We start from the raw sequence: 25,364 nt of genomic DNA, 5'->3' as shown, positions 1-25,364 counted from the left end.
CCACTTGCTACTCCCAGCTGTAATGGGAGGCTCAGAGTAAGTCCTATAATTAAAGCTGCGTGTCAGTGTCCTGACCTGTGTCCGATTTGGGGTCCCTGGCGATGGAACCCAGCCTGCTCACCACGTTGATTACAAAGTTCTTCTCCAGAGTGAAGTTGGTGAGCCCCACACTCTCAGAGCTGTCAATCACAAAGACAATATCCAGAGCCCCACAGCGCTTCTCGCAGTCTGGAAGACACACAGCATTGAAACTGCTCTTTAAAGATTAACTCACTTCGAAGCAACTTGCAGTGGCATCAAACATCCTTCACACAGTTCTGACCCTGGTATAAATAGCTTCATATGGTACGGTATATACCTCTTCCTGTCCTGCTGCAGTATTCTGTATTCCTATTGGTATCCCAAATTATTTTACCCAAATTATCTCCCCAGTTTGGAATCAGCAATTGTATTATTAATCCCGATTCACCACTGCAACCCTCTGGCAACTCAGGAAAGGATGGCTGACACAAGTGTCCTCCGAAATGTGTCCATGCCTAGCTGTCTTTTTTCGCACTGTGGATCCACAACGAAGCCATCAGACCTATAGTGCCGGAAGACAACACAGATCTGGGTGGCTCCACAGCAGACCCGCAGGCGCTTTATCAGCCATAGGGGTCGCTGGTACACAGTTATTTAGATTCTACTACTTCATCTGTGTAGGCTACACCTGCTGAAGCATGGTATCTTCAATTTTGCAATACCTTTAAGTTAATGTATTTTGATCATACAGTATATGGTACCATGACACTTTAACTGGGTTTCTAGTCTGGCTAACGTGGCACACCCTCTTGCCCTGTGTACATCCTGGTATGTTTTCTGTTGGTTTGACTGCAGAGAGCTGACCCAGAAACCAAGGACCACACAAAAACACACCACAGCATCCACAGGTCTCTCTGACATAGGTCATGACATCACAGTCCTGAAAGATAACAAGGAAAACTCTTAGTTAACTCACTAGATTGCATTGGACTGTATTTCAAAACATTCCTGTGGAGAATATTTTATATTGCATTACAGGAATCTGAACTTTAAACAACACACTGTAGACACCTGACTGATCCTTTACCTGCTGTACAGCGCTCAATACAACCAACTGACATGTCTGATATAGTATGGCATCTATTGCAAGGCCTGTGTCACGTAGAAATAACATTACAATGGCAGAAAAGCCAGACGCTATTACAAATAGAATATAGGGTGGAGTAAAAGTTGGTCTGCACCACTCAAAGACAGAGTGGGAAAGCCCTTCCATGGTGTTGTGGTATTGTACAGCACCTAGTTATATGTATTCTATATGCACCCCCTCTTGTATTGTACAAGTATGTACTGTACTGTACAGCTCCCTATCCTGTAGTCTGTCTGTATTGTATGCACTACACAGCACCCTATCCTGTACACTGTCTATACAGTATGTACTGTTCTGCACTCTGTCTGTATAGTTTACATTGTACTGTACAGCAGCCTATCCTGTACTCTGTCTGTATAGTATGTTCTGTATTGTAGGAATCCACTCAAATTCACTTACTGTCAGGCCGGGATCTCCTTCAGGGCCGGGATCTCCCTGTAAAGCAAGAGTGAGAGTGAGTGAGAGAGAGAGAGAGAGAGAGAGAGAGAGAGAGAGAGAGAGAGAGAGAGAGAGAGAGAGAGAGAGAGAATTTCAGATACAGAATGTTAATCACACACATGTGATCTATACATTAGATTAATTTGTATAGTTTAAACCCACCGGCTCTCCTCTTTCTCCATGGGGTCCTCGCGGTCCAGGCTCTCCAGTAGGTCCTGGATCACCCTGCAGACAACAAGAAACAAGGCAACAAGACGTCATGAAACAAGGCAATGAGATGTCAAGAAACCAGGCAACAAGACATCAAGAAACAAGGCAACGAGACGTCAAGAAACCAGGCAACAAGACATCATGAAAAGAGGCAACGAGATGTCAAGAAACCAGGCAACAAGACATCAAGAAACAAGGCAACGAGACATCAAGAAACCAGGCAACAAGACATCAAGAAATGAGGCAACGAGACAGCAAGAAACCATGCAATGAATCATCAAGAAACCAGGCAAAGAAACATCAAGAAACCAGGCAACAAGACATCTGAAATGAGGCAACGAGGTGTCAAGAAACCAGGGAAGAAGACATCAAGAAACAAGGCAACGAGACGTCAAGAAACCAGGCAACAAGACATCAAGAAACGAGGCAACGAGACAGCAAGAAACCAGGCAATGAATCATCAAGAAACCAGGCAAAGAAACATCAAGAAACCAGGCAACAAATCATCAAGAAACCAGGCAATGAAGTATCAAGAAACCAGGCAACGAGACATCAAGACACCAGGCAATACATCACAAAGAAACCAGGCAATAAGATGACAAGAAACCAGGCAATGAATCATCAAGAAACCAGGCAAAGAGACATCAAGAAACCCAGGCAACACATCACCAAGAAACCAGGTATTGAAACATCAAGAAACCAGGCAACGAGATAGCAAGACACCAGGCAACGAGATGACAAGAAACAAGGTAACAAATCATCAAGAAACCAGGCAAAAAGATGACAAGAAACCAGGCAGCGAGACTTCAAGAAACCAGGCAATGAGACGTCAGGAAATCAGGCAACAAGACGACAAGAAACCAGTCAACGAGACGTCAAGAAACCAGGCAACGAGAAATCAAGAAACAAGGCAATGAATCATCAAGAAACCAGGCAAAGAGACATCAAGAAACCCAGGCAATGAATCATCAAGAAACCAGGCAACGAATCGTCAAGAAACCAGGTAACGAGACGTAAAGAAACCAGGCAATGAGAAATCAAGAAACCAGGCAATGAATCATCAAGAAACCAGGCAACGAGACGTCAAGAAACCAGGCAACGAGAAATCAAGAAACCAGGCAATGAATCATCAAGAAACCAGGCAAACAGACAATAAGAAACCCAGGCAATGAATCACCAAGAAACCAGGCAACAAATCATCAAGAAACCCAGGCAACAAATCATCAAAAAACCAGGCAACGAATCATCAAGAAACCAGGCAATGAAACGTAAATAAACCAGGCAAAGAATCATCAAGAAACCAGGCAATGAAACATCAAGAAACCAGGCATCGAATCATCAAGAAACCAGGCAATGAATCATCAAGAAACCAGGCAACACATCACCAAGAAACCAGGCAATGAAACATCAAGAAACTAGGCAACGCATCACCAAGAAACAAGGCAACAAATCATCAAGAAACCAGGCAACGACTCATCAAGAAACCAGGCAACGCATCACCAAGAAACCAGGCAACGAGACATCAAGCCACCAGGCAACAAATCTTTAAGAAACCAGGCAACAAGATGACAAGAAACCAGGCAACAAATCATCAAGAAACCAGGCAACAAGATGACAAGAAACCAGGCAACGAGACTTCAAGAAACCAGGCAATGAGACAACAAGAAATGAGGCAAGGAGACATTAAGAAATGAGCCAACAAGACATAAAGAAGCCAGGCAACAAGACATCAAGAAATGAGACAACGAGACATAAAGAAATGAGTCAATGAGACATCAAGAAATGAGGCAATGAGACATCAAGAAATGAGTCAATGAGACGTCAAAAAATGAGGCAATGAGACATAAAGAAATGAGTCAATCAGACGTCAAGAAACCAGGCAATGACATGACAAGAAACAAGCCATTCAGACTCACTGGGTCTCCACCAGTGCCCTTAACACCAGGGGCTCCCTTCTGGCCGTATTCACCCCGTGCTCCCTGGAATGCAAAAGGACAAGAGGATTAGTCAAAACAAAATATCACCTTCATGAATCAGGCTGCTTTTAACAGAATAATTCACACACTTGAGGGCTGATTCTCTTCAAAACTAGTATTGTTAAAAGGGTTCATTTTATTTGTTATTTTAAGCAAATTAGGTCAAACTATTGAATCCACTATTGACTGATTTTAGAAAAAATACCAGTTAACATAATGTGTGCCTCTTTCATACGTGGCAGATCTATGAAGGTAGGTAAGATTTACTGGAATTGTTTTGTTAGCTCTGCTGATCATACCTGAGGTCCTGGGTTGCCTTTATCACCACGATCACCCTGCAGACAAAGAGAACAATGAGGAGCAAGCGCATCTCAGCACTGAAAAACATGAGCTGGATGGAACAGACACTGTACAATGGGATATAGTTAGTGTAGACAGTAAAACAAGTAAAGTAACCAACTTACCCCTTGCAAAGCTTACAAATTACAATTACTGGTGCAAGACCCAAGAAAAACAAGATCCCTGTAATCTACATTCGCAGCATGCAGAATAGCAACCTTTATAAAAATGTTCATAATGAAAAACAATAGAAAAGCATTTACAAATGTTGGTATTACAAACTCCACTGATATTTGAACTCATAGATGGTAAACATGGCAAGGCGAGTGCCCGACTGTACCGTGGGTCCGCGTGGGCCTGGGTAGCTGAATCCTGTTCTTCCCCTGTCACCCTGCAGAGCAGACAGACATCCCTCAGTGTTAGTGAGAGACAACAGAGTCAATAGCACAATCTGTCAGATAGGGGGTTTTGATGAACCAGGATACTGTACTTTCATTTTACTATATACTGGGCCATATTTTCAAAGTGCTTGCTCTAGTCTTTAATTAACTCAGTAATTCATTTTTTAAAATTCACATTAATGTACAGAATTGAGAAAAGTAACTATTTTACAGTGATTAGGAGACATACAGTTACATTACTTAGATGTTTGATACAAGTTTTATAAAGTCAATTGGTTAATTGTAATTGAAGTACCGGTGTGTATCTTGACTAGATACTTATAGTCCACCAAATGGTTCTTGAATGACAAATAAAAGTGATTTACTGTATAGTTGGTGTGAATACGTCCATGTCCCTATCTCATTTTACCAAACATCAATGACCTTTTGATCTTGTTACTCATCATCAGGGATCCTAGTTTTCCGCAATTAAAAAAAAGAAATTCTCAGATAAATTAAAGAAAAATCTGCGCTACTCCGCGAGTAAAATATCAGGGCTAAAAATGAGCTTTTCCTGCCACATTATAAGACCACAAAAGTACTGCTGGGTAACAGTTAACACGGGAAGTATTTATTATTGTTCTTGTTACACTTGCTGTATTTGTTTATGTTGTATTTAAGTTTAATTATTCTTGGACTGTAACCTTGTATTACACTGTAACATGTGTAAGTCGCTTTGGATAAATGCGTCTGCTAAATAACTAAATAAAACATAAATGGTTATACTTTCAAATTCAAAGCAAGTTACAGGCTTACCAGCGCCATTAATCAATAAAACAAACAACCATATATATATTACAAATAGTTACCTATTATATAAAAAAATATATTCATGTTAGTTCAACTCCAAGTTTAGTCTTCGTCATCCGGACAGCTATTGTTAAAATAGAGAGCAGAATTGACTTTGGAATGGCACCACCTCCCTAACGTACTTGCTGAAAAAATCTCGAACTGCATGCTGATCCACTTTGTACAGAGGAATGTCGGCTTTTACACACATTTTGACAAAATCTGAAACAGGTTCCCGCTATTCTTTGGCAGTTGAAATGATTCAAACACAGTGGTCTGTTTCACCATTTTCGATGACCCTGCTGTTTCAGCCTCCTGTTGTTTGCTTTTCCATTCATTCAATTTATGTTTAGCGCTTCCCATGTATTCTACAATGGTCTGCCTACGAGTATAATCTACAGCCTTGCTGCATGAAGTACAAAACAGCACTTTACCATCAGCGTGACATTCATCCTTACCAAACTTGTTGATCTGATCTTTAGGGGTTATTTCTATAATTTTTTTTAACAGAAAATCTTTTATCAAATTTACAGCTCTGAATACTGAAGTAAACTGAACTTGAATACCAGAAGCAGTTTTATTAGACAGGTATGTTTAGGTAAATTTAAAGCACAGTTGCCTGTGTTAATGTCTATATATTATACATGTATTGATTTGGTTATGATCAAACAAAGAAAAAAAGCCTTGCATGTTTTTTCCCCTCCCCAAGTGTAAAACTAAAAAATCACCAAAAACATATACAATCCGTGTTTTTCCGTATTATCATAGATAACCCATGTTTTTCTGTGTTCAGCAGCAAATGGATTCCTAGGACCCTGCTCATCATACAAACTTGCCCATCAGGATATCCAACCATATTGTATAATTACAACCCTAATATCAACCACCTTTTTTTCTTTTTGAACCCAGGCTTTCCGTGGGACATTAAGTGGCATTCCAAGCTAAACCCATTGTAAACTGCAGCTAGTTTATCTAGGCAGTAACTCTAAGTGTCTGCATCCATTGTTTTATTCTGGTTCCATTGTTTCACAACACTGCAGTCTTGTCTTAAGAATAATGGTACTTGTCAATATCAAAGCACAATATTTCCTTTAAGTGTGGTCTTGTATAACGAGTTACGACCGTGTTCTTTATTTACGACTAACTTGGCACTCAAGAGCCTCTGGATACCATGATGTTTGTAGTTATTTATTTGTTTTTCTTTTAAAACGCTATACCCCTGAAAAGGTGCTTGAGTTGAATAAACCCAACTTGTACATTTGATTGATTAATTGTTTAACCCATTAACCCTTGTACAGCTGTAGTCTTATTGGCCCGTCTCTGTTTGAATATTTTTACCTTTGGTCCTGGAGCTCCAGGTTCCCCTCTCTGACCCACATCACCAGAATCTCCACGGGAGCCCTGAAAAACAATTACAATTCAAATATTGCTGCTGCTGTGCTAAATTGTGTGTCTGAATACAAACATCAGCATTCGTGTGGGTTCAAGACTGGTCACTTACTGCAAAACACAAAGACACTTCTTCAAAATGATGAGTATTTCTAACTCAAACATGAAGAAAAGCTGGAGGTGGAGGATTTGTTTGTGCACTGGGAGGGGTGATAGCTCTCATTGTACTGTAAGAATGGGTTTGTGCACTGGGAGGGGTGATAGCTCTTCATTAGTGTAAGAATGGGTTTGTGCACTGGGAGGGGTGATAGCTCTTCATTGTAGTGTAAGAATGGGTTTGTGCACTGGGAGGGGTCATAGCTCTTCATTAGTGTAAGAATGGGTTTGTGCACTAGGAGGGGTGATAGCTCTTCATTAGTGTAAGAATGGGTTTGCGCACTGGGAGGGGTGACAGCTCTTCATTACTATAAGAATGGGTTTGTGCACTGGGAGGGTTGATAGCTCTTCATTACTATAAGAATTTGGTTTCTGCAGTGGCTGTGTGTTGGGGGGGGGGGGGGGGGGTAGCTGGCTGTACTGATGCTGTGGTGTGCACAGTAAGACTGAGCTGGTTTGTCTGGATTTAACAACTTTCCGCTCACATTTCTTCCTAAATTGCCGATTTCTCCAGAAGGGCCTCTGGGTCCTGGCAGTCCCAAGTCTCCCTGGAGAACGAGAAGGGAAGGAGAGCAAAAAGAAGAAGGGTGAGACACTCCTTACATGCAGCCAGAGGATCCATCACAAAGTCACACATAGGACCAGGCTTCATTGAGAACTGCTTGACACAACTAACATAACTGGAAGCTGCCTTATGAAAAACAAGATTCCATTAATTAAAGGGTTGGTTTTAATCATATAAACATCACCGGATCATAATACCCCTGGTAAATCCAGCAACCCAACTCAATGGCAAGATTCATACAGAGATAAAGGAAAGCCCACTGAAATAGATGTCACAGTGCTAACCCAACAGTTGTATACAGAACAACAGAAGGGCTACAGTGAAAAACACAATTATGAGACCTGATAAATCACAAGATTGTGAAGAACCTACAGACTGATGCTGAAGCTGTATTGTGAACTGAGCAAAGGTAGGATGAAGAATGCAAGCAGCTGAAAGAAAAAGTATATAAACCATGATGTACCTTGGCTCCTTTGTTTCCTACTTCTCCAGGAAGTCCCCTCTGCCCCTCAGGGCCGACGTCTCCCTGTGAAGAGAAAAGGAATCAGTTCCCTTCTCAACTCCCTGGACCCCAACCCAAGGAGGCTGGTGAGCAGCTCACTGATGCACCCTGAAATGCAGTGTTTGACTTTCTCATGCTGTGTGGGTTCAGGTGACCCTCTCGAGAGCCGTTTGGCTCCCTGATACAGTGCAGTAAGAAGTCCTCTTCAACACAAAATGACAAACACTTTAAAGAGCAAAGACGGGACTCCTTTACCTTCTCTCCTTTGGGGCCAGTTGGCCCAGCACCGCCTTTGGTTCCCGGGTCTCCTCTCCGCCCCTGTGAAACAAAGCAAGCTGTGACTCTCTTTCACCCTGTAGAGATGGGGCTGCATTTGTTATGCTGTAGCAATAGTGATATTCTCTTAGTAACAAGAAGATACATACTGTAGACCACAGTACACTAACCTACTGGTGATTTAAAGGAGCTCAACTGAGGCATAGGTGGGCTTTTAGTTGCTATCCCCCCTGTGGAATTCAATCTCAATTGATATCAGGAAAGCCAGCACAATCAAATCTTTCAGATCTGGATTGAAGACTTATCTGTTCAATTGTGTTTTTTCATAGCTGGAACCACAAGCTCATTAGGAATATTTTAAATCTGTATCATGGAGCGCACAGGAATGCCTTTGCTACAGTATTGTACTGCATTGATACATTTGAAAAGTAACTGTCAAACAGGTAACGTGGTTGTTTTGAATAGTCTCGTTTTGTGTTGTGATCCTCAGGAGATACTTAGGTTTATTGAAAGTCACTGTTCTAGATGAAACTGTTGGATACTTGGTGAAATCTCTTCTAGTGCTATCGCAGAGAAGATGTATGACAGGTTTGTCAAGCCCTTGCAGAGGTCAAAGGTCACCCTACCGGTTCTCCTTTGGGTCCACCTTCGCCTCTATCTCCCTGAAAAAACAAAAACAAAGAACACTGAATGGCATGTATTTTTTCAAAAAAACTCATTCATAAACTTTAAATCAAGTCATTTGTGAGAATTCTGGAGTCTATGTTTGGATTATTGCAATAAAGCCCTGCTTTGTGTGCCAAGCTAATGAAAACTAAGTCTACACCACTGAGTGAGATTTTAGAACATCTAAATGGTAAAAACATGTAAAACAGCTTTGTTCTTTACTATAATATAATGCACTGCATTGCACTGTACTGTACTACACTGTGTTGAACTGAATTGTACTGTATTGCACTGCACTGTACTGTATTGTACTGCATTGTATTGCACTGTACTGTGCTGGTACTGAATGGCATTGCATTGCACTCCACTGCATTGCACTGCAATACACTGCATTGTATTGTATTGAACTGCATTGCACTGTAATGCATGGAATTGTACTGTATTGTACTGTAATACACTGTATTGTATTGTACTGTAATACACTGGATTGTACTGTAATACACTGAATTGTACTGTATTGCACTGCACTGTACTTTACTGCACTGTATTGACTGTAATACACTGAACTGTACTGTGTTGCACTGCATTGTACTGTACTGCACTGTATCGGACTGTAATACACAGCATTGTACTGTAATGTACAGCATTGTACTGTAACACACTGGATTGTACTGTACTGCACTGCATTGTATTCTACTGTGCTGCACTGCATTGTACTGTAATACACGGAATTGTACTGTACTGCACTGTATTGGACTGTAATACATTGCATTGTACTGTACTGCACTGCATTGCACTGCACTGCACACTGCACTCACCTGTCTTCCTTTCTGCCCAGGAAAGCCGGGGGATCCTGGACTTCCTCGCTCTCCCTAAAAGGTAGAACAAGGAAGAAAAATAAGTGATGAAATATTAAGAACTATATTTACAATATCTATACCACATTGACAAAGGGGTCTATCACAGCTACATTTACAATATCTACACCACATTGATGAAGGGGTCTATCAGAGCTACATTTACAATAGCTACAGCACATTGATGAAGGGGTCTATCACAGCTACATTTACAATAGCTACAGCACATTCTCACTTACCATCTGTCCTGGCTCTCCGGGGGGCCCAGGGGGCCCGTCTCTGCCTGGCCGGCCGGGGTCTCCCTGAAATCACACAAGCAGCTGTTATACCACACCTGACACCAGCAGGGTCTCTCAGTCACGGTCAATCTCACATAGTCAGTGTTATAGTTAAATGAAATGTTCACAAACTCTTTCATAGTTTACTGATAGACCAGATCTGGCTTTGCTGGACCTTAAGAGGTGAGTGAAATGAAGGCCATCTTGAAATATTGCGCAGTTAAAAGAAATCCTGTAAATGTACAAAGGCCTGATACATGCTGAGAGAAGAGGTCTGCAAGCTGAGGAGTCCAAAGGAGGTCCTGACAACATTCAGTAAAGAGGAGGGGGGTTTATACTTACTACTTTAGTAAAGAAACACGTTTCTTTACTAAATGGAATTCAACTGAACTGTATCGAATGTTAATGATGTACTGTGGTGGGAAAATTACAACGTTGCTACTGCTACAATTGTTTAGGGTTTCCATGCTCAGGTTTAAATACTATTACAGGTCATAAGATTTTGGTATAATATAATAATAATGTATTATGTAATAGTAGTTGTTGTTGTACATACTTCCTCTTTCTCGCTGCAGGGTAAGCGGCCCATATAAGGGATGAAAAGATACTGACTACCAGCTCGAAAGAAGAAGTTCTCTTTATTTAGCAACCGCAAGCTGCATCCGTGACAGCTCACAGAAATGTCACCGGCTTAGTCAGAATAGATATCATTTTAGGATGTTTGCAATTTAGATAAGTTGTTATTGTTGCATATGATTGGTCTCATCTTAATCTTCTAAGCTGTTGCTATCCACAAATATTGAGTTAAGCTTCTGTGATTGGCTCACAATAACTGCAGGTTACAAGGTATTCCTTGGTATACCTTGGTATTCCTAAACACCTGCGTGTGTTTAGTGTGCTCTCGGGTTTGCAAACTATTAAACTTGTTTACTCAATCTTGTTTGTTCACTGAGTCTCTGTCTTACAAGAGTTGAGGGGTAAACTTCCACGACAGTATGCATTTCATTTATTTATTGAGTCATTTGTTTTCTTACATCTCTGTATGATGTTTAGCACTGTGTTTTGATATACTCTATGATGAGGTGCTTTGACCTGAATTCTGGAGCAGCTCTCCTTTCAGCAGAGAGATATGAATCCCGGCTAGATCAGCAAATACTGTCTGTTTAGTTGTAAGAGCCATCGCTATCTACTGTGTACAGGTACTGACAGCTACATAATCCACTGGGTGTCTGAAACCGCTGAGAGTGTCTTGGAAGTGACAGTAGTGACAGGATACAGACCTTAGAACCGAGGTCTCCTTCTTGTCCCCTCTCTCCAACATCACCAGGATACCCAGGGGGGCCCTTGAGAAAAGATAATACATTGAATAAGAATAGTCATGTATTAGAATGGGTTGCTAGTCATTAGAATGTGATGCTAGTCATGTGTTAGAATGGGGTGTTAGTCATGTATTAGAATGGTTTGCTAGTCATTAGAATGAGATGCTAGTCATGTATTAGAATGGGGTGCTGGTCATGTATTAGAATGGGGTGCTGGTCATGTATTAGAATGGATTTCTTGTCATGTATTAGAATGGGTTGCTAGTCATTAGAATGGGATGCTAGTCATGTATTAGAATGAGACGCTAGTCATGTATTAGAATGGATTTCTAGTCATTAAAATGGGGTGCTGGTCATGTATTAGAATGGTCTGCTGGTCATGTATTAGAATGGGGTGCTGGTCATGTATTAGAATGGGTTTCTAGTCATGTATTAGAATGGGTTGCTAGTCATTAGAATGGAATGCTAGTCATGTATTAGAATGAGACGTTAGTCATGTATTAGAATGGATTTCTAGTCATTAAAATGGGCTGCTGGTCATGTATTAGAATGGGCTGCTGGTCATGTATTAGAATGGGGTGCTGGTCATGTATTAGAATGGGGTGCTGGTCATGTATTAGAATGGGTTGGGGTGAATGGTGCTGTATTAGAATGAGACGCTAGTCATGTATTAGAATGGGGTGCTGGTCATGTATTAGAATGGGCTGCTGGTCATGTATTAGAATGGGCTGCTGGTCATGTATTAGAATGGGGTGCTGGTCATGTATTAGAGTGGGGTGCTGGTCATGTATTAGAATGGGGTGCTGGTCATGTATTAGAATGGGGTGCTGGTCATGTATTAGAATGGGGTGCTGGTCATGTATTAGAATGGGGTGCTGGTCATGTATTAGAATGGGGTGCTGGTCATGTATTAGAATGGGGTGCTGGTCATGTATTAGAATGGGGTGCTGGTCATGTATTAGAATGGGGTGCTGGTCATGTATTAGAATGGGGTGCTGGTCATGTATTAGAATGGGGTGCTGGTCATGTATTAGAATGGGGTGCTGGTCATGTATTAGAATGGGGTGCTGGTCATGTATTAGAATGGGGTGCTGGTCATGTATTAGAATGGGGTGCTGGTCATGTATTAGAATGGGGTGCTGGTCATGTATTAGAATGGGGTGCTGGTCATGTATTAGAATGGGGTGCTGGTCATGTATTAGAATGGGGTGCTGGTCATGTATTAGAATGGGGTGCTGGTCATGTATTAGAATGGGATGCTAGTCATGTATTAGAATGGGGTGCTGGTCATGTATTAGAATGGGGTGCTGATCATGTATAAGAATGGATTTCTAGTCATGTATTAGAATGGGGTGCTGGTCATGTATTAGAATGGGGTGCTGGTCATGTATTAGAATGGGATGCTAGTCATGTATTCAGATGGGGTGCTATTCATGTATTTTAGGATGGATTGTTAGTCGTGTATTATAATTCCTCAAGATATTTGATCACAGCTTAATGAGTGAGTGAGTGAGTGAGTGAGTGAGTGAGTGAGCGAGCGAGAGGGTGTGAGAAACATACCTTGTCACCAGGATCCCCTTTGCAACCTGGAGCTCCGATACGTCCAAGTTTGCCCTGCATTCAAACAAAATGATACATTAAAACAACCTTGTCTCAACTCAATTCTATCATTCAACTTTCTAAACTATGTTTTTTTTTACTATGGTTTTGGTCAATTGCAGATTAAGCTGCCATTAAGAAACAGGTCCAGAGGAGGCACATCAAACCTTTGTGTTTAAATTGCTCCCATCTTGCTGACTACAGGCTATTGCTGGGAATGATCATTGGGAGCTCAGTTATTACTAGCTTTAAATCACGAACCAAGCCCTCTTTCAAAGAGTGAAGTAAATCATAACTGTAACACAGTTCTATGTGCTATGCCTGCTTCATTTCATGTAACCATATACTTGATTTTTTAAACTAGACTTAAAATCACCTGGCTCACATGAGACAAAGCGACTGGAAGTTCTTGTAGAGACACTACAACAGATTCTTGCTCTTACACTTTTAAATAAAGCCTTACCTTCTGTCCATCTGTTCCATTACGCCCAGCCAGCCCTGCAACACCCTGGTATTACAAGAACAGAACTGAGTGAGTAAAGACAGGCTTTTAATACTGATACTCTTAAAACATGACTGCTGGCACTTTCTAATGCATGCTTCTGAAACAAAAAAAACAAAAAAAGTCCCCAAACAAAACTGGTAAAAGTGGCTAATGTTTCACTTCAGTGCCATGGAGAGAGCTGAACATACGCTGTGATGCAGCTAGAAACAGCTGGAAACCACTGTTGTCTTCACTGGGACTACTCAAGCTATTTTCATGCAAAGAGCTCCTTTCTTAAAAGAGAACAGGTTCACATGTAGCTCCCCTTTCTCATGGACGGCCTGTCTTGTCATGAGGATATGCCTATTTAAATCTGCACAATAAATACAGAGTCATTTTATTTTTTTAGAGATTTGATTTTGAATGTCAGATTTGGTTTTTGTTGTCTTCCATCTGCATAAAATGACACTAAATTATAAAAAATGAAAGGAAAAATCAAGACTGCTTTTTATGAGTAGTAAAATCTGACTTGAATGCACATTCTAACAACTAACTCTCTAACTAAATCTCTATTGTAAGGCACATGTAAGGGGGAAGCTAACCCTGGTTCTTTAGCCCAGGACACCCTTACATTTATCCAGGGTTTTGTATTGAGCCCTGGAGTATATCATATATTCAGACAATCGTACTGATCTTATTTAGGTTTTATTATTTATATTGTCTTACCTTCTTTCCTTCAGATCCAAATTCCCCCTTGAAAAGAACAACGGCATTGTTTATAAGTTCACATCAACAAACTTCAAGCAATTCCAGTGTATTATATTCAGCTAAACATTTACAAAAATAAGCTACCACTAACATTATTCTTTCTTAAATCATTATATATGTTACAGTGTTACACTAAAATGTAAAAACAAAAAGCTACAATAAACTTGCAGGATTAAACAAACTGCATTAGATGAATGAATACACTCCAACTTCACTGTCATTTCCACAATATTTGGAGGCAAACAAATAAAATACTGTAGGCTTACCTTTTCTCCTTTCATGCCATGAAACCCCTAACACAAAACAGGGAAAAGAAGAATAAGAATTCAAACATTTAACATTTGATTTCAAAGTATTATTAGAAAATTATTTCTGTTGAAATTACTACTTCAACAATGAAAAACAAAACCGAACAATAAGAACACTTTACACATCCCTTATAGTGCAGTACCTGATTAACTCAGCAGGGGTCAGTGTTGCACCAGCTCTTGCTGGCCCTGCCTCAAGTTCATTCGTCAATACTAACACTCCCCTGAAGCCAACCTTAAACATTCAGTAGCCTGACAGAATATGCAATGCCCACAAATCAGGTTAAATAGGGACAATTTACACTGCTTTTGATATGTAAATGGGCAAATCTTTGTTTTTTAATTACAATATTTTCAAGTGCTTTATAGTACACTATATTAGAGCTATTGAAGCCCACAAGTCTGCTCTGATCCCATTGTATCAATACCCTACACATGTTTTATTCTCCTGTTCTGGTGAGCCACACTTACCTTGGGGCCAGGGTAACCAATTGGACCTTCAATACCGGGATCCCCCTAAAAACACAAAGAGACATCTATTTATTGCACAGTCCTGCAATTGTGATGGCTCTGAATCATACTGAAGTGACCTGCTTTGAAACACAGGTTCTGAGTCTTGTGCTTTTGGGTTTGAGGGTAGCCATCAACACTGTGGATCATACAGTCTGCTGGAGTTACTGGTTCTACTGGTTATTTATTATCCCTCTCTCACATGCATGTCTCCTTTGGAGATGTAGTGGAGATGGGCCTGTGTGTTTACAGAATGCTTTGCAACTAGACAGAGACCATGTGTTGGAGTTTCCAGTGAAAGTTTCTGAGCCAGGTTATCTGTATCAATTGAAACAGAAACAGAAACAACAAGTCGTGGTCCATATAGATCACAAATCAAAAAAGTGACAACAAATGTATTTTTATGTGGACTATTGTAATGACTCCCGGCATGGAGTATGTTTGGTACAAAGACTCGCCTGTACAGCACCAACACATTGAATCCTGGAGCCTTTTTCTTACTTCCATTTGAGTGAAGAATTGATTTTTAAACAAGGCAACGAGGGGGCAGACAGGTTCTACTCAAGCACTATCAGCCCAATCAATCCCTCTGCTCTTTATTTGATGTGCTCGGCCTCTGCACTCTAGAATACAGTACAGTACAGATTTCTACACTTTCCTGCTTGATTTATTTTTTAAGCCATACTGAATGGAAACAATAATGTGTGTGAAGATTTATAATTTTTTGCTTACTTGCTTGTCGCAGAGGTGAAAAAAAAAATGTCTTGCTGAAAACGTTATCATAGTAAACTGCTGACCGAAAAACTTGTGTTAAGCCAAACAGCCAAACACGCCCGACACATACTTAGACTGCAGAGGTGACAGGCACTGCTGGATATAAATGCTGTTTGTAATGTTGTTGTTGTGTTTGTGAGGTGTCTGATTGGCGAGATCCAGTCTGACGTGGCACAGTGTTTACAGTGGACTCAACCGCTTAAGTGTAGAAGAATGCAGCTGATAATTGAAATCAAAGCTGGCTAAAAGAGCCACAGAGGTTACCCCTGAGCTCTCAAAGAGTCAAACAACAGTGTGTTGGAGCAGGGGAGAGGACAGCATGTTGGACAGGGGAGGGGACAGCGTGTTGGAACAGGGGAGGGGACACTTACTTGTCTTCCTTTTTCCCCAGGAGGTCCTGCGCCCCCAATGTCTCCTTTTACACCCTGGAACAAACAAAACAGTGAGTTAAGAGCTATGCGGGGTGAAAAGGAGCTCAGTACTGCGAGTCAGTCCTGCGAGGTGCACACAGACTCTTCTGATACAGCAGCCTCCTCACATTTAACAGAACCACTCAGACACGTTGGTGTATTCTTTTACAAGTGTCAGTAGAGATCAATAACATAAAGACTCTCCTGGAAGAAAACCTCTCCTGTGCTATGTGGCTACATTACTATTGGTCTTCTTTCTTACCCTCACCTGCTACAAAACCTGAATATAAAATGTGTGAACTTCAGCCTTGTGGAAACTCTTTAACAACAGTGTCTTGTAATAGACTGGAGGCCCTCTATTTTTCTCTATCATCATTATTATTTGAAAGACCTGTCTTTGCAGAGGCTCGACTCACCTTCTGTCCTCTGTAGCCCTTTGGACCAGGGGGCCCTGGCTTCTCCAAGCAAGTCAGTCTGTAACACTGCAGAGACCAGAGAGAAAGACATATGGTTAAATATGCAATAAAACACCCAGGGAACGGCAGTGTGGTGCAAAATCAAAATCAAAATTTAAATAGAAAATGAACAATAAAACAGGCAAGTAGAACTCTTTATATATCTACTACAGACTGTAAACGATAAACTTGTCCATGATGTGGGGCATTAGGCAGTATTGATTCCTACTCATACTCATTGGGATGCATCACCCTTGGATTTCATTACAGCATACTGAAGCTCTGGGGAACACCCCTGGATTACATCAACCACCTATTTTTAGGATACGTAAAAGCAACAATAAAATGCAGCCGAGGTGCAACCTGGACCACAGTTAGAGGCCACCCAACACAGGGGATGGGTACTATCAACATCCTGAAGGGAGACACAGGGGAGACTTACAAAGAGGCAAAAAAGATGGAAGCTTACCTCAGAATAGGCTTCTTGTTTCTGAAAGAAGAGAAAGAGAATGTCAGTGACAATCATCGATACAGTTCAAATGAAAGGGAAACATCATAAAGGAACCAGAGCCAACAAGTCCACAGTAGATTCCACCTGCTTCTCAAACAGAAACAGACCATTCAAGGCACCGTTCAGGTCATGTCATCTTCAGCAATCTTGTCTTATTAAGATTATGTAAAGGTACTTTCAGATTGTCCTGGTAACTCACATTTAAAAAGCTGTTTATTCACGTTGCTAGCTGCCAGAAAGCTAAATGATTAGCACATAAGCACCCACTGCAACTTCATCACTGACTTTCAGTTGATTATATAGTGTTTTAATTTGCTATTTTCTATGAACATTCAACAGCATTGAAATACTGTATCTAGCACTACAAAAAACAGGTTGATATAGGTAGGTATATTCAATTAATACAATGTATGTTGATGCATAACCCTGACAAATAATTATAAATGAAATCAACGTAACTATGCAATCTGAGAAAGCTGACTTTCTGAAGTGTGGTGGGGAAGCATATCAGTGTTGCACAGAGTTCAATGCATAGTTCTTCACCTATGAGCGTCAGTGCACAGTGTAACGCCAATATACTTCCCTACCTGACTTCACAAAATTAGCTTTCAGGAGAAACATGTTTTTTGCTGGATTAGTTAATAAGCACGGCAAATAAAAACACACACAACAGGATGTGAAACAGATACAAAATATAGTGTTAAGCACTCTTTTAAAATGGCTGTAGCTAACAAAAATACTTTCATAACCATCCCAACTTGCAACTCCATTCACTATATATAGATCTCCAGTGTGCAGTTCAGGTTGTTTGCCTTCCCTTGCAGGCAATCAGCTGAAACTAGTTGGTTACTGACAATAAATATGGCCCTGAAGGGGTGGGGACAATCTCACCCTCTGGAGGAAATTACCATAAAGTGCAATCAAAAAGATAGGCCCGCAAACAGATTGCTTTAACCAGTGTAGTACCAGATGACATGTTTTAAAATGAAAATACATATACAGTTTCTTTCAAAACTATACAGCGAATGCAAATGCGTTGGGTGGAGAGGGTCTGCATGTACACTGTTAGCTCACCATGACTTTGATAATGCGGTCAATGGTTTCCATGTGGATCTCTCCTGTGATCCCGGTGGCCTGGTAGTTGTTGCGATACAGCTCGACAGGGCTGTTGGCGATCTCCCTCAGCCCCGACTCGTACTTGTTAGCGCTGGGGGACACGGCGAAGAGCCTGATCCCCGCGTCCCGGGCACTCTCTGCCCTGGCCTTCATGCCCCCGCAGGGGCTGCCCGTCACGTGCCCGTCAGTGATCACCACGGCAAAGCGCACACGGTTATCTGGAGAGGCCTGGGCCACCACCTGGGAGGTCATGTTGGCCAGGGCGCAGTCCGTGAAGGTGCCCCGACCCAAGTAATTGATACTGCGCAGGCGTTGGATGTATTCACTGGAGTTGCTGGTGATCTGACTGTAGATCTCCACTCGATTGGAGAAGTGCAGCCCCCCGAACTCCCAGGTGATCAAGATGTGGTCCTTGTACTTCTCCTCCTGCAGCTTCTTCACAAAGTGCTCTGAAAAGGTCTTGACCCGATCCACCAGGCCCCCCGGAGGAAGCACCTGCAGGGCGATGCTCTCCGACGTGTCGATGGTGAAATACACGTTGATCGGACACTTGATCTGGGCTGCAAGAGGGGCAGGGAGAGAGCAGTTAGTCATATTTTCAAGTTTTCAAATCCTATCAAGTTACATCGACGCTCATAGAGCTTAAACTCGTTCCCCTTTAAGATATTCTGACTCACACAGACATCCATCGTCCGTTAACTCTTTAATACTTCACTAAACCAACTAAACCTCTTGTCAGATATGAATCTGGCAACTGTTTAATATATAACCTCTAAAACCTGATGTGGAATGGGGTTGTGCACCCAGCTCTTAAATGTAAGAGTCAGGGAAAAGCTAGGAATTCTTGGTTGATGCCTCGGTAACTTAACCTGGAGGGTGAAATTGTCCTCACCTCTTCAACACCTTCTTTCCTGTCAATAACTCTTTCTTAATGATTTACATGCTTTGCAGTGACCCCAGAGTGCTGAGGTGAGGTGAAATGACCTAGGAAATGAAACTGCAAGTTTTGATTAACCCTGTACTTTCTGCTTACTGTCATGCTTCTGTCGACTGCACAAGGAGCTAACAGTATAGCAACACATACCTTCCCGTGTCTTATTGCTTAGTCCACAAGCAATCCAATATAATCAGATTGGTGTATTGCTTGTGAAGCACAGTGATAGGGTACGGAAGGAGAAATCTGATTATTGCTGTGGCACAATACTAGCCATAACACAGTACTGACTGTGGCAGTGCAATCTTATCTATACTAAGGGCAGTTATCTCCTGGTAGACTCGACTGCCCTGCAGTTGTAGCTGGTAACAAAGCTGCTAGGTTCTTACCTGAGCAATCCTTCGCGGGTTCCTGCTGAGCCTGGTTCAGAGTTCCGAACAGCAGGCAAGGGAGGAGGAGCTTCAACAGCATGGTGGCAAGGGGCCCCTCTACTGCAGGGGAAGGAAAGGAAGGAACACAAAACAAATCAGTGGAAGGAGGAATCTCATCTCTGGCCTGTCCTGCCATGCAACAGCTAGCAACTTTTCAATTGATTTTAGGTTAACAAAGTACTATATATTACAGAAAAGATAAAAATCTGTGTGCGTATTATCCCTGGACCGCCTTCCTTTTGTTGAATATATTGTGCTTATTTACTTGTATTTTAGTCATTTGGAACCTGCAGACATTTCAAAGACAATGCTGTTGATGAAGTCGCTGCTACTTCCTGGCAGAGAGTTGCAATCAGCCCATGTAACCTGTCCTCTGTGCTGTCTGTCTAAATTCTGCCTCTCGTCAGAAAGCTGGAAGCTAAGTTCAAACAGAAACATCATTCCCCTATAATTAAATCACTACCGCATTGGGACAGTAAAAACACACATAAATTCTCCATCTCAAACCAGAATTCTGCTCTTTGGATCAACACACAAGCGATACGCCATAGCAAAAAGCGTGGTACTGTAATGTGGCACTATATTAAAAATAAGCTGGCTCACTATTGATGTTATTTAAAAACATGGAACTGACCATTAAAAACATAAAAAAAATCTAAAACTGTTTCATGAATGTCACATTTATTTTCTTTATAAAATCATCACACACCTTGGACTGCAATATGGTAGAGCTCCATGTCACTGACACAGTTAGCAGTGCTTCTATAACACATACATTAAGTCAGCTCCTCAAACAGTCTTTGAGACTGGAGGCTTGTGCAGTGGTGGCAGTTTTGTGAAAGGCTTCATCAAACATGATTATGGTTGTGTACTTAGTACTGTATCTATTTAATGCCTATTTTCTCAATGTCAAATATATTGGACACTGGGGAGCAGAGGGTTAAATTAAGGGATATTATTAATACAGCTTATTAAGGGAAAGCTCTGAAATCCAAGTCAGTTGGCTTTACCTTGTGAGGGTTTAAAATATTGACTAAAACTTGTTTAAATGTTATTCAAGAAAACAAGCCTGATGTTGCTGCTACATAATCACTTCCTGTACTGTAGGTCAGATTCACTCCAACAGTCTAACTCAGGAGTGTCCAATCCTGGTCCTGGAGGGTCGCTGTCCCTCCTGGTTTATGTTCCAACTGTACTCTAAATGACTTAATTGGACCAATTAAGTGCTTATTAGAAGCTTAATTGGTACAATTAAGTAATTTAGGATTCAGCTGGAACAAAAACCAGGAAGTACATCAGCCCTCCAGGACCAGGATTGGAGACCCCTGGTCTAACTGTATCCCTGCATTGAGGCCTACAGCACAGGAAGTGGTTAGGTACCAGAAGATTCAATTTGAAATGTATAATGTTGTGTTGAAAGCAGGCAAATAACTTGAAGATACCCAGCATAACAGAAGGGGGCAGTGTTACAATTACCAATGCTACAAACCAGAACCACTACCAATGAAAGACAACAACAGACACAGAGGCAGGAATGCAACCTTTTCACAGGGACAGGCAGTACTGGGGGCTAGGCTCAGATTGCTGACCAATCTCATTATGCTTGTGATCAAGCCAGATTTGAACCCAGGCATCCAGCATCAACACACTATGCTACCCAGCCTCTTTCCAAAAAAAAAAAAAAAAAAAAAAAAAACGACCCAAAAAACACCAACATTTTATATGGCAAGAAAGCACACAATGTATACTTGCATCTCGATATGAAGCTAAGCGTCTGGTCACAAGAACTGCACTTGTTTCTGAATAAACACACTCATTAAAAATTATTTACAAAATACTGGATTTGTTCGGGTCGGGACTATTATTTTGTAATGGAAAAATGAAAAGGGTTTTACGAGTTTGCTCTTTTTCTGCTTCAAATTCCTTTTGGAAATGTCGTTACAGTCTGGAGCTCACAAGTAGCAGGGCGATCAGTTATTTTAATTGTATTAAACATTTTATTTAGTTGGTATGCCTGTTTGCTTATTCAAGACACCAGATATTAAAAGTGCATGCTCACATACATATCAGCTAATTATTTTCCTAAACTTTTATAGTTCATAGACAAGACCATTGTAAGCTACTAAACTCAAATTGTTTTCAAAAGTTAATCTTTCTAGAACGATGTATCTGTACTTCACGGATTAATAATCACATTTTGCAATCGTGCTAGAATGCAATAGGGAATTTAAACATAATTAAATTATAAGTAAAGAGATAATTAAATAAATAATACTGCGCTCTCATCTGCAAATACGGACAGCCAGTATGTTATTTACCAACATTTTCTGCAACATTAATATACAACAATTTGCAGACTATAGATTTATGAACACATTTTACTAAAATGCGCATCCAACCAAAAACATACCAAAACATTTTCAAAATAACAGAGAAATCAAACCTGGGAACAGTATATAAAATGGTGCTAGTTAGATATGTAATTAATTACAGTACTACAAATAAAAATCCCACAGACGTTTATAAACTAGATAGAAAAGCGACACTTTCACAGAAGTTAGCAATACCTGCAAGAAAGAAAGGCAAAACGTTCTCTTCCTCCTATAGGAATCTTGATCATTCACGTCCAATGGTCTCTTTTCACTTCTTCATTGCTTAAAAATAGTTGAGAAGTTTGAAGTGAAATGGAAAAGCGTATGGTGGATTGAGACTGTGAGTGGTGTAGAGAGAACAGGCTTACTGCGACAGCATCAGCCTTCTTAAAGACGATCCCTCCTCTTTCGAACAGGCTCCGGGCGTCTTACCATCATAATGCTTCTTACAGCAATGCCTTCCAAATCCACCAGAAGGCGCTGTGGATCCACACCCACTCGGGAGCGCTCCTGCTAATTATGAGCGAGTTCAGAAACAATAATTTACAAGGCAAAGAGCAGCAACTTTCACAAATACAACAGTACTAGCAAGCGGTATTCCAAAAACTAAAACTGAGAAGTTTAAACTATTGTCTATAATAATGGATTTTTATTTATTTATTTATTTATTTATTTATTTATTTATTTGTTTGTTTGTTTATTTATTTATTTACTACATAGAGTAACATTTTTATGTTGCATAGCTCTGCTTCATAACTTGGTGAAACGCATCGTATTTTGTTATTTTATATATTTTGACTGGTGTTATTTTAGATGATTTAACTTAGTTGTACACCAAATATAGTTACTGTAAAAATGCAACCAATCGTTTAAAAAAAAAAAAAAACAAGGACTGCATACCAAGGACATGCAGTGCAAATAGAAGAAAATGTGTTCTTATGTATTCTAAACACATAAGTATAATGCATCGCAAATGTTTCTTGAAACATCGTTTGAAATCGAGTCAATTTTCTGCGTGGAACTAGCGAGACTAAACAGTCCTACTTTAAACAGCAGGCAGTTGATTTATGCTGGTGCCTTTTGTATGACTCATAACCCAATCGCTCTTTTGCAGCAGAAGACAAGTAATGGAACACACATGTGAAGCTTCACTGGCTCCATATTGCGGTCAGCTGTTAATATAATCCCATCAAAAAAAGATAAAAATTGGTTAAACATTAAAAATGGTGCTCTGGCATCTGGTGGAAATTAGGATAGTGAAAAGGAAATGATGATACACCATACTGAATATATCAAACTATGTCCTCAAGTCTCCACATTTCCCTTTGTTTGTAAAGTACACTATTACCATAGTTCAAATCAGAGCCACTTTAATGCATCCAGCACAGAATACATGATCATTGACAGCGGTGTCTAACACACTAACAAACAAACCCATTCAACTATTATTTACTCATCTACATCATCATTTGTACTTTTGATCATTCGTCCTTTTGATTGGTCCTAACAACAGGATCAAAGTTCTCTAAGCACTAACTCCAGTGTTGTGCTGTGAATGAGAGTCTTTGTGATGTTTGTTTATTCAATCACATGACTTGGAATCCCAATGGAAATGAATTGCAGAGACATTCCTCTTGTTATATAATATTTAATAACTTTGTGATGTTGTGTCTGATTCTGATCCTTCCTGTCTCTGGACTCTTCCTGAATTGTGTCTGGAGACTGGGCAGCAGGCAGACCCTTCTGCTGTAGAACCACTTTCTAATCCTCTCACTGTCAGGGATGACTTTGTGCTACTGTCAGGCCTCACATCTCCATTAGAGACATGATAATACAATTGAGGACACACTAGAAGAAGTCCAGCACCCAGACAGCAAATGTCTGTGTAAAAGGAAATATCAGCAGGAGTAAAAGGGAATGGACCAAGGCTGACAAGCTCAGTAGTCTATAATAGGTTTTCATAGGTCATTCAACCATAACTTCAAAAAAGTGATAAAACTACTGAAAGCAGAAGGGACATCAAAATTCGAGCAGCACAAAACTGTTTACCACACACTGCCTGTGTCCCTGCCCTTGCTTTGGTTGTAAAGTTTGCTGTTGAAATGGATAGACACGCAGCTCTCCAGTTGACTTGCTTCAGCTGCGGGTGTTCTCTGTTGGCGTTAGAAAATCGGAATGCGGCTTTTTCATTTGTGCATCCTCGCTGCATTTGTGGTTGCATCTTGTCAGAGATGCCAAGTTAGTAAATATAATGTTTAGTAGGCTATGCTGTAGCCTGAGCTGTGGTGTTCATTTCTGTGTGCCAGTGTTGAAATGGAAACAGCACAGACCTCCTTTGCCAAGGACAGTCAGTGGGCAGAAGGTGATTGGCTATGCGTCAGAAGGTATTAAGAGTCAGGTTTAGTAAGCTGTGTTCAGCAGAGTGATCCAGCTCAACCTAAAGTTACTTCCTCACTGCTGAGAAGAAGATATATCGGGTTGTCAAGGCAACCTAAAGTATGGCATAGTTAGGTAGTGTAGAGTTCCTGCAGGTGTATTATGAATGTTGGATGTTTTATGCATTTTAGGCCAGTGAAAAGCAACCTTTTTTCCGTAGGATTTTTCAAATTGTTTTGTTTTGGGTTTTGAAATTTCTGTTCTGCATTGTGTGAAGAAATACCAAGCTGGGAGCTGCCATTGCTGGTACCCTAGCAACGACGGTGCTGAGCTTTGTAAATATTCTAAATACAGTATTACAAATAAATCTGGGTGCCTGCCAGCATTTGAAAGAAAGCCCTTTTCTTCTCTCAACATCATTAAAGTCATTGTAGCGATCAAAATAATTTCAATAATCTTACCCTTTTTGCTGTACCTGTTGCTAAACAGGTCAAATGTGCAGTTAAAATTATGTGTTCATTTTGAAACACATCTGGCACTAATTTAGATTAAAGGAAGCTCTCAGTTTCTATGCCTTATTCTCAGGTTATCTGTTTGCACTTGCACTTTCTGGCTGAAAGCATGCCAGTCAATAAGGGAAGCAGCTGATTCGTTATTCACAGGAAGCCAGTGAAGGGGTGGATGCAATTTCAACCTCCAGGTGTGCAAGACAGTCTAAAGGCATGATTTGCAAACAGAGATTTCATTAATATAAAGTAATACCAGATGGCCTGTTTTAAAATAAAAACATGTTTGCTAAAACATATACAGTATATTTTTTAAAACTGTACCTATGAATAGACGTGCATCCCGAATAAAATGTATGGAACTATTTTGTAAGCTTCTACAAAGCAGAACCACTATCCTTGTACAGCTATGGCCAAAAGTTTTGCAATTAGATCTTTTATT

The 25,364-nt window shown here is 40.6% G+C and overlaps 1 protein-coding gene across 2 annotated transcripts in view; it reads right to left on the bottom strand.

Moving 5' to 3' along the window:
- The window catches only part of LOC121322541 (collagen alpha-2(VI) chain-like), a 31,233-nt gene extending 8,675 nt beyond the window's left edge, over positions 1–22,558 (bottom strand). Inside the window, exons 1-26 of one of the 2 annotated variants that reach the window (XM_041262643.1) lie at positions 22,236–22,558; positions 19,627–19,728; positions 18,262–18,863; positions 17,146–17,166; positions 16,638–16,703; positions 16,183–16,236; positions 14,999–15,043; positions 14,486–14,512; positions 14,178–14,204; positions 13,431–13,475; positions 12,929–12,982; positions 11,330–11,392; positions 10,011–10,073; positions 9,733–9,786; positions 8,875–8,910; positions 8,228–8,290; positions 7,934–7,996; positions 7,391–7,453; positions 6,699–6,761; positions 4,472–4,522; positions 4,092–4,127; positions 3,733–3,795; positions 1,769–1,831; positions 1,568–1,603; positions 916–961; positions 76–228 (exon numbers count right to left, since the gene is read on the bottom strand). In XM_041262643.1, the coding sequence (XP_041118577.1) occupies positions 76–228; positions 916–961; positions 1,568–1,603; positions 1,769–1,831; positions 3,733–3,795; positions 4,092–4,127; positions 4,472–4,522; positions 6,699–6,761; positions 7,391–7,453; positions 7,934–7,996; positions 8,228–8,290; positions 8,875–8,910; positions 9,733–9,786; positions 10,011–10,073; positions 11,330–11,392; positions 12,929–12,982; positions 13,431–13,475; positions 14,178–14,204; positions 14,486–14,512; positions 14,999–15,043; positions 16,183–16,236; positions 16,638–16,703; positions 17,146–17,166; positions 18,262–18,863; positions 19,627–19,708 (1,939 nt within the window). In that variant the 5' untranslated portion in view covers positions 19,709–19,728; positions 22,236–22,558. The remainder of the gene's footprint in view (positions 1–75; positions 229–915; positions 962–1,567; positions 1,604–1,768; positions 1,832–3,732; positions 3,796–4,091; positions 4,128–4,471; positions 4,523–6,698; positions 6,762–7,390; positions 7,454–7,933; positions 7,997–8,227; positions 8,291–8,874; positions 8,911–9,732; positions 9,787–10,010; positions 10,074–11,329; positions 11,393–12,928; positions 12,983–13,430; positions 13,476–14,177; positions 14,205–14,485; positions 14,513–14,998; positions 15,044–16,182; positions 16,237–16,637; positions 16,704–17,145; positions 17,167–18,261; positions 18,864–19,626; positions 19,729–22,235) is intronic. The other variant, XM_041262642.1, reaches the window with a different exon arrangement.
- Between the last annotated feature and the right edge of the window lie 2,806 nt (positions 22,559–25,364).

This window comes from Polyodon spathula, chromosome 11 (assembly GCF_017654505.1).
Source record: "Polyodon spathula isolate WHYD16114869_AA chromosome 11, ASM1765450v1, whole genome shotgun sequence".
Classification (NCBI taxonomy): Eukaryota; Metazoa; Chordata; class Actinopteri; order Acipenseriformes; family Polyodontidae; genus Polyodon; species Polyodon spathula.
This window is presented reverse-complemented; position numbering and strand designations above follow the sequence as displayed.